The sequence below is a fragment of the Chiloscyllium plagiosum genome, unplaced genomic scaffold (genome assembly GCF_037043375.1).
Source record: "Chiloscyllium plagiosum isolate Xiang-an unplaced genomic scaffold, Cpla_swu_hap1 HiC_scaffold_5, whole genome shotgun sequence".
Taxonomy (NCBI): domain Eukaryota; kingdom Metazoa; phylum Chordata; class Chondrichthyes; order Orectolobiformes; family Hemiscylliidae; genus Chiloscyllium; species Chiloscyllium plagiosum.
The window spans coordinates 87442998-87455047 of record NW_028270143.1 but is presented as its reverse complement, the minus strand read 5'-3'; the positions used below and the strand labels follow the sequence as shown (position 1 = coordinate 87455047).

General features: G+C 39.8%; 1 protein-coding gene across 2 annotated transcripts in view; it reads left to right on the top strand.

Moving 5' to 3' along the window:
- arhgap21a (Rho GTPase activating protein 21a) overlaps positions 1-7824 on the top strand; it is a 256035-nt gene extending 248211 nt beyond the window's left edge. For both annotated transcript variants that reach the window (XM_043690469.2, XM_043690471.2), the window contains exon 25: positions 5062-7824. In XM_043690469.2, the coding sequence (XP_043546404.2) occupies positions 5062-6858 (1797 nt within the window). In that variant the 3' untranslated portion in view covers positions 6859-7824. The remainder of the gene's footprint in view (positions 1-5061) is intronic.
- The last annotated feature ends 4226 nt before the right edge of the window (positions 7825-12050 follow it).

Below are 12050 nucleotides of genomic sequence, written 5' to 3'. Positions count from 1 at the left end.
TTTGAATGATGGTATCTTGCTTAGTTTCTTTCACATCTGTTCAGTCATTTTAACAGTTCACTACAATTATCTCCCTTTCTTCTCCTCCTCCATCAACATTTCTCAATTATTTGGATGAAAGGATCAGAGTTATGGTTGTTAAATTTGCTGTTGACATAAATATAGGTGGGAAAGTAAGAGAGAAATACTGTGAATGCTAGGAATCTGAAATAAAAACAGGAAATGCTTGAGAAGCTCACCAGGTCCTGTGGCATCTGTGGAGAGAGATGCAGGGTTAATGTTCAGAGTCTGAAATGTCATTTTGAAGAAATGTAAGTTATGAAGAAAACATGAGGCTACAAAAGGATATAAATGAAGGAGTGAACAAGTCAGGCTAGTGTGGGAAAATCTGTCCATTTTGACAGTAAAACAAAAATTATTTAAATTGAGTCATCTCCAGTACAGAGAGATCTGGGTTTCTTAGTGAATGAATCACAAAATGTTGATATACAGGTATGGCAACAAATAAGAAATAAATTTATCATTTATTATGAGGGGAATTGAATACGAAATAGCAAGTTCACGTTTTAGCTGTACAAGATATTGCTTTTTAATTTATTCATGGAATGTGGGCATCATTGGCTGGGCCAATATTTGTTTCCAAGCCGAGTGTCCGTAAGACATAGGAGTGGAAGCAAGGCCACTTGGCTCATCGAGTCCACTCCGCCATTTAATCATGGCTGATGGATGTTTCAATTCCACTTACCCGCACTCTCCCCGTAGCCCTTAATTCCTTGCGCGATCAAGAATTTATCAATCTCTGCCTTGAAGACACCCAGCGTCCCGACCTCCACTGCGCTCCGTGGCAATGATTCCACAGGCCCATCACACTCTGGCTGTAGAAATGTCTCCTCGTTTCCGTTCAAAATTGACCCCCTTTAATGGGGTCTTGGTCTCCCCACCTCACGGAAACAACTTCCCAGCGTCCACCCTTTCTAAGCCATGCATTATCTTGTAAGTTTCTATCAGATTTCCCCTCAACCTTCTAAACTCTAATGAATACAATCTCGGGGTCCTCAGTTGATCGTCATATGTTAGGCCTACCATTCCCGGGATCATCCGTGTGAATCTCTGCTGGACACGCTCCAGTGCCAGTATGTCCTTCCTGAGGTGTGGGGCCCAACATTGGACACAGTATTCTAAATGGGGCCTAACTAGAGCTTTACAAAGTCTCAGAAGCACATCGCTGCTTTTATATTTCAACCCTCCACCTTGTGGTCCTCCTCACAAGCTCCATTTGTCTCCATATCCACTTTGAGGTTGAACCTCTGACCCATTACCAAGACCAGCAATTTCCACTTCTGTAATAATGCTTGTAAATGTCTCTGCTTCAGTTCATCGACTGCTGAAGCCCTCATTTAATCTTTGCTGCTTCCAGTGTCAACTATTCCAGTATTTTCCTGACTGACCTCTTACCTCGCTCTCTGAACCGTCCATAAGTTGCTACCTTTACTATAACTAACTGCTCATCTACCATTCTGTATGCGGATCTGTGGTGTCTCCCAGAGCAATAATACCTCAGTATTAAAATTCTCAGCATTGTGTTCATAGTCCTCCATGACTTCGATCTTGCCCCAACCTCCATCTATCTTTTTCTGACCTGTCAGAATTTTGTTTGGTAATGTGCCTGTGAAACACCTTGTGACATTGAGATTTTTAACATAAAAACAACACCAGGTCATGGTCCAGCAGGTTTATTTGGAGGCATTGGTTTTCGAAGATGATTCTGCTCCATAACCACCTGATGAAGAAGCAGTGCTTCGGAAACTAGTGCCTCGAAATAAACCTGTAGGACTATAACCTGGTGTTGTGAGATTTTTAACTTTGTCTACCCCAGTCCAATACCGGCACCTATGCTATATTCCTCAAGTACATCTTTCGCAGATGACCAGAATGTAGTACTCCAAATAGGATCTGACCAAGACAACATGAAATGAAGCATCATACAGCTTGAGATGAAAGACCTTTATTCCATTAGCCTTTTTGGTTATAGTGTCAAGGTGGCTGCCGCATGAAACTCTTTCAATTAAACTGCTCTCTTGGAAGTTGAATTCCTAATTGAGAGAACATACTGCAGCCAATTTTTACTTTTTACATTACTTTGTGATTGGACTACTTGTCTGTATGTTAAGCTCAAGAAGCAATCTCTATCTCTGTTCATCATTCCTCTCACGATCAATTTACTTAATACTTGTTTGAAATTTATCCATGTTGTTTTGCACAGATGTTACCCGAATCCAAGTGTACATTCCAGGTTTCACTTGTATTTTCATGATCCCTTATTCGTTCAAAAATTAAACCACCCACAACACAAGACATCCCCCAGGTCAAAATGGCACACTTGGACTGATTACACCTGTTTGTGGATTTAATCACATTTCACCCAAAATTTAGGGTATATAGGAACCTATAGTCTGATTTGTATGATTTCCATTATTTAGCACCTATTTCTAATTAATCAGTGTAGAGATGTTGGTACATGTGTCTGCAGCAAGTGGGATTTGAAGCTGGGCCTCTTATACCAGAAGTAGGTACACTCTCATCAATGGTCATGTTACTTTACCATTAATGGTCTGCTGGTGTGGTGAGCAGCTGTCAATTGAAGTCAAGATTAGAATTGTGCTGAAAGAGCACAGCAGGTCAGGCAGCATCCGAGGAGCATAAAAATCGATGTTTTGGGCCGTAGCCCCCCTCCAGGAATGAGGCTGGGAGCCTCGGGGGGTGGAGAGATAAATGCAAGAGGGGTGGGGCTGGAGAGTGCTTTCGAGAACATCTCTGGGACACCCACACCAATTGACCCCACCACCCCGTTGCTGAACATTTCAACTCCCCCTCCCACTCTGCCGAGGACATGCAGGACCTTGGCCTCCTCCATCGCCACTCCCTCACCACCGCCTGGAGGAAGAACACCTTATCTTCTGCCTTGGGACCCTTCACCCCATGGCATCAATGTAGACCTCACCAGTTTCCTCATTTCCCCTCCTCCTACCTTACCCCAGTTCCAACCTGCCAGTTCAGCACCGCCTTCATGACCTGTCCCACCTGTCTATTTTTCTTCCCACTTATCTTCCCATCCTCCTCTGACCTATCACCTTTACCCCCACCTCCATCCACCTATTGCACTCCCCAGCCCCACTCCCCTCCCATTTATCTCTCTACCCCTGAGTTTCCCAGCCTCATTCCTGATGAAGGGCTCCAGTCCGAAACGTTGATCTTCCTGTTCCTCGGATGCTGCCTGACCTGCTGTGCTTTTCCAGCAACACACACTCAGTCCTCATCTTTACACTCCATTCCCTTTGAAATAAAGGCACGCATTTGATTTGCCTTCCCTATTAAACAGATGAATTTACATACTAGCATTTCTGTGATTTATACACTGACATCTAAATCCCTCTGTGCTGCAGCTATGTGCAGTCTTTCTTCATTTAAATAGTTCTTCCTTGGCAAAGTGCATAACTTTACGTTTTCTAATATAATGTTTCATCTGCCAAGTTTCTGTCAACCCATTTAACTTATCCTTATCCCTCTGCAGATTGTGTCATCCTCATTACTTGACATACTAGCTATTTTTGTCATCTGAAATATTGGCATTAGAGCATTCACTTCATCCATCCATAAATAATTGTAGCCCCAGTACTGACCTCTGTGGCACTTCTTTATCTCAACTTTGTCTTCCATAAGTTGGCCAGTCCTCTATCTATGCTAATATACAATCCCAACACTGCAGCCTCTTATTAAGTAGTTAACTTATTTGTGGTACCTGATCAGAATCTTTTGGATATCCAAATACAATTGCATCTACTGGTTCTCTTTCATCCACCCTGCATTTTATCTCCTAAAGAATTATATAAATGTCTTCGGTATGATTTCCCCTTCATAAAGTCATGCTGATTCTGCTTAATTATATTATGTGTTTCTAAATGCTCTGCTATTGCGTCCTTTTTAATGGGATTAACAGTTTCCAAATGATAAATACGATTCCTGTTAACTGGACTTCCACCCTTTTTTTTGTTTTGATACCTTTTTCGGTAAGGTATTACATTATCTACATTATAATTTGCATCATTGTGTACATCCTAAACCCAAGTATAAATAGTGTGGTCTGTAAGGGCCTATGCAGTCACGTAGGAGCCTCTAGATCATGTGCAAAATTTGAACGAGTTTGAACAATGCAGAAACTTGGATTGCAAACGCAAATCAAGTTGAGATGTTGCTTTTGCAAAACTACCTTTTGGCACCAGGTTACAAATTATTAAAGGGCTATCCAAGCTAATGGAGAAATATCAAGCTTCTGAATTTGAAACATTTGCAGTGTCATCTGTTTGTAACATGAGTCTGTAAAATTTCCACAATTTTAAGTTATCTTCAAAGGTTTAAGTAAAAATTGTTTTGCCTTAATCAGTTCATTGCTGTTCAATTGTAACTTTATTTGGAAAGGTATATTCCAGAGAGTGTAAGAATTAAATATTGGATTGTCAGGGATGACATGGTGTAACTGTATCTTCTGCATCTATTTATAGTTGATCCCTGGAGCCAAATTTGGTCCAAAGAACTGTCCTGTTTATACTGTGATCATTTCTGTAAACCAAGAAACACCGGAAAAGTGCTCTTGCTTCTTTCCTTCCTCTCTCCTCACCCTTTCATCCTTCCTGTCTCCAAACTCCAACGTAACTGACTCTTCAGTTGCTGCTTCTGTCACTGGTGTATTCAAATTAAAAGAATTACACAGCACCTAAAAAAAATAGTAGAAATTGGGGTTGGCTTCCATTGCATTCTTGCCTATCTTTTTAAGATCTGAACAATACTGTGAAATGACGTCAGAGAATTCTAAATTGTGTTTTTTTATTCAATATGGGTATTAGGACAATATTTATAATCATGGTTGTAATATGTTTGTAAAGTGCCATTGTTTAGTGTGCCTAACAGGGGAGAAAGGTTGTTTAATAAATTTCAATTTTTGTCTTTCTTGACCACCCCCCTCCCCCTCACACCCAAAAAAAAACTGGCCTTTCCATTTAACAGGGTTCTTGGGGATCCGGGAAGGATCAGTACAGCAGGGATTTGCTTGTGTCATCCATCTTTGCTGCAGCCAGCCGTAAAAGAAAGAAAAAGGATATAAAGCCACAACAAAGCAGTTCAGATGATGAATTGGAAAATGTATTTTCCAGGAAAGAAGTGTCAAACCATTCCAAAACCGCTGCAACTAAGAAACCAGGGAGTAAAGGAGAATCTGAAAATGAAATTGACTTTGCTGAACAGAAGGGAAAACAAAGTGACTGGTATGTTGAGCAGCAAGAGAAAGACAGTAAAGATGAAAAGAATCGGACCTTTTCTATGGCCTTGATTGAAAAGTATGGAATTAGAGAAGAAGTCACAGTAGATGAAACAAGCCCCAGAAAGCAAGACTTCCCAGCATACTGCCAAAAATGCACAGATTTGCCTAATGTTAGTTGTCTCAGTTCACAATTAATTTCAAGCACAATGCCTATTTCTACTGCTGAGGTTTCTGCCAGTAATATGAACTCTCGCATTGATATGACTTTCTCAGCTTCCACAATCAGCAATTCACCTCTGGTCTCTCTGCAGCAAGCTTACTTAAGTAAGTCAAAGAAGTCAGAAGTCAAAAACATTGATGCAGCATCTGCGGATGTAAGTTCCATCACATCAGACTATTCCACAACTTCTTCTGTAATGTACCTTCCAGGTATAGACTCCCACATACTGAATGCAGAAGTCCAGTCAGTGATAGAAAGCAAAGGTGATGAGGCTGACGATGAAAGAAGTGAACTTGTTAGTGAAGGACACCATGTAGAAACAGATAGTGATAGTGACTTTTCTGTTTTTGCTGCAAGTTGTGCACCTGAAAACGTTCTACATGTAATGAAACATAATACAGCAATGAATATCAGGAGAAACTCTGAAGGAAGTGATAAGACTGGAACAGAAGAAAGTTCAACAACAGGGCTAGATGCTAGGACAACATTCAGTTCACATAAGCTAATTGAGTGTGATACACTATCAAAGAAAAGGTCTCTTCGATTGAAGGGTGATAGTGAGGTAACAAGTGATACAAAGGAGCAGAAAGAGTCAACTAGACCATACAAAATGTTTGATGTGATGAAGAAAGGGAAATCTACAAGCAGTCTGGCTTCATTCATAAAAAATGAACATGATAAGGTCGAGCCTGCTTGGAAGTTGAAAATCACAGAGCGTTTAAAACTACGGCTAAAGACTTCTGCAGATGACATGTTTGGGGTTGGCCTACAAAAGTCAAGCTCTTCAGAGACCAGTAAAAGAAAAAACATTAGACGAAGACACACTATGGGAGGAAATAGGGATTTTTCAGAGCTCAGTGTTCTAAATGCGTGGAAAGCACAAGAACAGTATTCTCAAAGTAGTGCAGGGAGTGGGGGAGATGAGTCGCACTTATCAGCAGTGGACCGTCTGAAACCAAAATGCCAATCCCAGGATCTCTCAATTACAGAGTGGCTCGCACGTGAGCGCTTACGAACTAGCACGTCAGATTTGCACACAGAAAAGGCCTCTGAGCCAAGAACTGTGGACATTAATTTAGACAAAGGAACAAACTCAAAGTTGCATGCATCATCCAAAGAAGATGCAGGCAGCTGTAGTAGTTTGCCCCAACTCAGCCAGCCTTCTCCTTCGGCATCATCGAGCCCACTACCTTCAATAGGCCAAGTGAACGGTGAAAGCCTCCAAAGCAAGGGAAAAAGCAATTTTAGTACAACTGTTGATGCTCATCCCCATAAAATATCCAGTAATCAAGTAGTCAAGTCTCGCTTCTATCAGTACTTGTAGGTCTGCAATTATTTATGTCTAGTGCTGCGAAAAATTGTACAGCAAATTGCTCATCAAACAGTATACTGATTTTTTTTTTATGACTCCTGTACATATTTCTCTACTTGAATTCTGAAATGGTGGATACTCTGCCTATAATACAGGCTGGTTTCTGTGCTGGATGCTGTGGAAGCTCTTTACAGCAGATACTGATGGCTAGAAAAATGATAAACTTTTGTATAAAATGAATTTATGAATTCAGTACAAAAGAGCATCAAGTGCTGAAACCTTGCAGTGTAAAATTCCATAAACTACTCATAGCATGATCAGTAATTCCTACATTCATCTTACGTGCTCTACAATTGGATACTGCTGCATATATTTTACATCGGCTTATAAAGGCGAGCAATTCAAACATTTATTGGAACTTAATTGTTTGAACTTCAGTTGCTTAAGAAAGTGCCTCATCTCACAAAAGAAAATTGGTTTAGATAGGGTGCCATATTGTCTTTTAGTTCAAAAATACTAGAAATCTACTGTGAACAAATGAAGTTTTATCTATAAACAAGACAAAAAAAAATTAAGATAATTTTCCAGATTTTATTAACCGAACAAATAGAGCTTCCACATGATAGGCATTCCAGTTGAATCTTAACATTTTTTTTAAAATCAGACTTTTAATACAGTCTTTGTATTGGACTTGAATTTTTAAAGTTTCTGTAAAGATACTTAAATGTGTATATAATTTCATGTGTAGCTTTTTCAAATTTGAGATTTGAGAAAAGCTTTGTAACATAGGCATGTAGATAGCGGTCTCTGGAGAAACTGCTCCCTTGCTCATTTTTCATCATCTCCAAAGAGAGTCTTAACTGTGCATGAGAACTGTTTTCTCAGATTCAACATTGTATTTAGCCTGTGTACAGATAGAGACAAATGGTTTGTAAATGTCCCTGGAAGCACTGGAAATAAATTTTTTGTTTCTGTGGATTTGGTTTTATTGGATTCAGAAGCACTTTCTTGTTTAATTTCTTATTGTTTGTCTTAATAGAACTTACTGGTCATTCCTGTTTTCTTCTTCTGATATAGGTTTCTGAAATGGGTAATCATGTGGTAAAGTGTGAAACAATTTACTTTTGTAGGTAAAGGAATATAAAATATAGGGTACAATTCTAAAGTGGATGCAAGAACTGAGGGTGGTATACGTGCCTATTTCATTGAAATGACTAGAGGTTGAGAAAGTGTTTAACAAAGTATATGGTATCTTGGGCTTTGTCAGTTGGGGTATCGAGTACAAAAAGGTGAGGAAGTTGTGATCTGAAGAATTTTGTACAGTTCAGGGCACCATACTTCAGAAAGGATGTGAAAGTATGAAAGCGTGCAGAAATTAATCTCAAATTGCTCCAGCGGTGAGGAACTACTATTTAACAATAGATAGAAGTTGAGGTTGTTCCTCTTGAAGAGAAGTTTGTGTGTGTATTTGGTAGAGGTATTCAAAATTGTGAGAACAGAGCAGGATAGAGAGGAATCATTGCCATTGGTTGTTGAATTGACGACCAGAGGATACGATTTAAGGTGATTTTCAAGAAGGAATGGCAACATGGGAGGAAGACTTTTAAGGCAATGAGTGGTTAGGATCTGGAATGCACTGCCTGATAGTGTGGTGCAGCCATATTTAACTGTATTTTGAAGGAGAATTGGACCATTAACTGAAGAGGAAATTGTGCATTTCTCCCAAAATTGTGCATTCCTCATTCTTTTCAGGCAACAGTTTCACGAACATGCATGTCTGCATAATACACCAAGGGTAAATCACAAAATGTAATGTCATTGAGCACACTGCATCATAATGATTACTGACCGTGTAATAATACATAAGATCACCAATAACTTTCAGGAACATAAGGTGCCTCACGTGAGCAATATTGCACATAATAATGCTAATTTTGTCTACTAATCTTAGGAAAAATGAAGAACGTAAAATTAAAACAGGTGGTTCTGTAACACAGTAGTTTAATTATTCTCTTGTAGTCACGAAACTCCAGATAAGCTATTATTTAATAGTTAGTTTATTCAACCTAAAATTTCCCATGCGGATTTTGGAAAGAAATTTGGCGTTTCCGGGTGTTATTCTCCCATCCCAAATAATTTTAACTGGTCCTGCCTGTTGCATGTGAATGGTTATCATTAGACTTGTATCGTCAGCCTGATCACAATGGGTATTTTCTAATGGAACATTTTCCTGAACAGTAAACATGTTGGGATCTTTTATTACTATAATATTTAAATGAATGACCTGTCTGTACTTTTGAACATAAGCATTTCTATCCTTAAAGTTGTCTGCCCATATCCTTTCAACACACATTAAAGCCTACTTCTTTGATCGTACATTAGTCACTTGTCCCAATATCACAGTACCAAAATTTCAGATTATTCCATTATAATGATCCTGTACAGCATTTTGGGACTTTTCACCATGTTCAAAAGTTGTACAAATGTAAGTTATTATTGAATGTTTTTTTTGCAGTTGAGTTTACAACATGGGAGGCAGTTAAGATGCTCTGGTGTGGGACAAAATTTGAATAATTTTTCAACAGCGAGCTTCAGGAGGAGGCCTAACAGGCAATTGTGCCTCTGATGCAAATGATACTACAGGCCCAAAAACAGCAGTTTCTATAGAGATTTTAACATAGTAAAACATTCTAAGGTGCTTCACAAGCATTGTCAAAATAAAATTTAACAGTAAGCCAAGTGAAATATTGGCGAAGCTGGCTAAAAGCCGAGTGAAAGTTGGGTTTTAAAAAGTGACTGACTTAAACCAGAGTAGGGATGTGGAAAAGGTTTAGTTTTGCAATTCCAGAGTTTCGGGTTGAGGCAGCTGAAGGCATAGTTTGTAATTCCTAACATGGGTGATATTCAGGAGGCTAGAGGATGACAGATATCTCAGGGTTGTGGGGCTGGAGGAGATTGGAGATTAATATAGAACATAGAAGAATACAGCGCAGTACAGGCCCTTCGGCCCTCGATGTTGCGCCGATCCAAGCCCACCTAACCTACACTAGCCCACTATCCTCCATATGCCTATCCAATGTCCGCTTAAATGCCCATAATGAGGGAGAGTCCACCACTGCTACTGTCAGGGCATTCCATGAACTCACGACTCGCTGAGTAAAGAATCTACCCCTAACATCTGTCCTATACCTACCCCCCCCCCCCTTAATTTAAAGCTATGCCCCTTGTAATAGCTGACTCCATACGTGGAAAAAGATTCTCACTGTCGACCCTATCTAAACCCCAATCATCTTGTACACCTCTATCAAGTCACCCCTAAACCTTCTTTTCTCCAATGAAAACAACCCCAAGTGCCTCAGCCTTTCCTCATACGATCTTTCTACCATACCAGGCAACATCCTGGTAAACCTCCTCTGCACCCGTTCCAGTTCCTCCACATCCTTCCTATAGTATGGCGACCAAAACTGCACACAATTAAGGAGGTGACAAGGCCATTAAAGAATTTTAAAATAATCAATATTTAAAATTGTTGCTTAATTTTGAACCAATGTAAATGACACTTTTCCACTATCTGATTGGAAACTAATTTCCTTTCTCAATTCTATGATAGTTGTTATTGTCAAAAATCATCTTTTTAAGGCATTATCTTCCTCTTAAATCTTGCAAAATAGACAAAGCAACTTTGTCCTATGAATTTCAATTCCTTGGAGCTTTTATTTTTCTCTCATTCTAAAGTCCCTGGTTTTGAGTTGTAACCCTGTAGCCCTGTCCCTTTTATCTTATTTCTGTGACCAGGCTGAACTATGGAGTCTCTCAAATTTTAAATACTTTGATTTTGGCTTTTGGTTCTCTTGGATGTTCCTGGCCTCTTAGATCCTTCATTCTATCATTCAAGATTCAGCTGCCCATTACCTCAGCAGTAGTCTTCAAATCTAAATTTGTCCATATTTTAAATCCTATCCCTTGTGAACCCATTTCCTGACCAAACTGTTCCACCCTTCCTAAACTGTTGTTTCACGGCTTTTCTGCTCTGCATTATATTGTCATTAACATAACGTTCAAGACACTATTTGAAATTGTTTTTAAGTAATTGTATTCACCTCACCCACCCCTCCTCACAGAACTCCTGTTGTCCATTCTCTGCTACAGCTGTGGCCAAATGCTCAGCTGCCATACACTGCCCAAATATGAAGATTGACTAAAATATTTAGTGTGGGCATCCATTTAAAAATGATCAATAATTGCTTGTGATGCTCACATCTCCTGAAAGAAAACTTTAAAAGTGGCACTTGTGGTGTAGGCCTATAATACTGAAGTAACCGTAGTAAGTTAGGGAAGGAGCTCCACAGCTACTAATACACCCTAACTTTAGCCTGTTATTCACAAAGGAGCTATTTCATAATGACAAAAATTTAATCAATACCCTGTGGGGTTAATAGTCTAGTCCCTCCTGTATTTTGAAAAGTCCAAAATTGTTCTCTATCAGCTGATCTCAGCGCACAGGGCTGTCTCCAGGGTTTCTGGAGAGCTAATCGATAGTATGCACTTGTTGTCATTAGCACAGTGGAAGGGTTTTATAGTTTGCAGCAGCAGTAGATAAGATGGAACAGCCTCAAGTTGAGCAGCTGTGAGATGCTGATGAAGGGGCTAGGTCTGGTGAGAAGTAAAAAAAAAACACTTCAACCAACAGTCCCATTCCTTACACATTCCGTGTCCTTGAATCCATTTGCTAGTTTTCAAAAATAAGTTGGTTTCAGTTTTTGGCACAGTGATGTTGGAAACAGACCCAATGGCTATAGAAGCAATGGGCTGAAAGCATAAATAAAATATTGAAAAGTGAGGTCTAGCAAAGTAAAACAGTGGCCACGAAGGGAACCAAGATGGTGGTGATCTGAGTAGATCTGTCTTGCTGAGCTCTACACCCAAACCAGTAGTAGTGATATTTAACGCGCTTTCCCCACTCCCCCACCCCATACACACACACTTTTCTTTGGAGAAAATTGATATAAAACCATTGTGACACCGTTTAAATCCATTTGCAGTGGAGCCTTGATTGAGCAAGGTGGGCGGGGGAAGTTCAGGTGGCTGGAAACATGTGGTAATCCACCAGTGCGGGTTGTTCAAGTGTCTCTAGATTATCCGGCAATTCACATCATGGTGCCAGTTAGCCGATAGCTGATTGAGTGCCAGTTATCGAATATCTC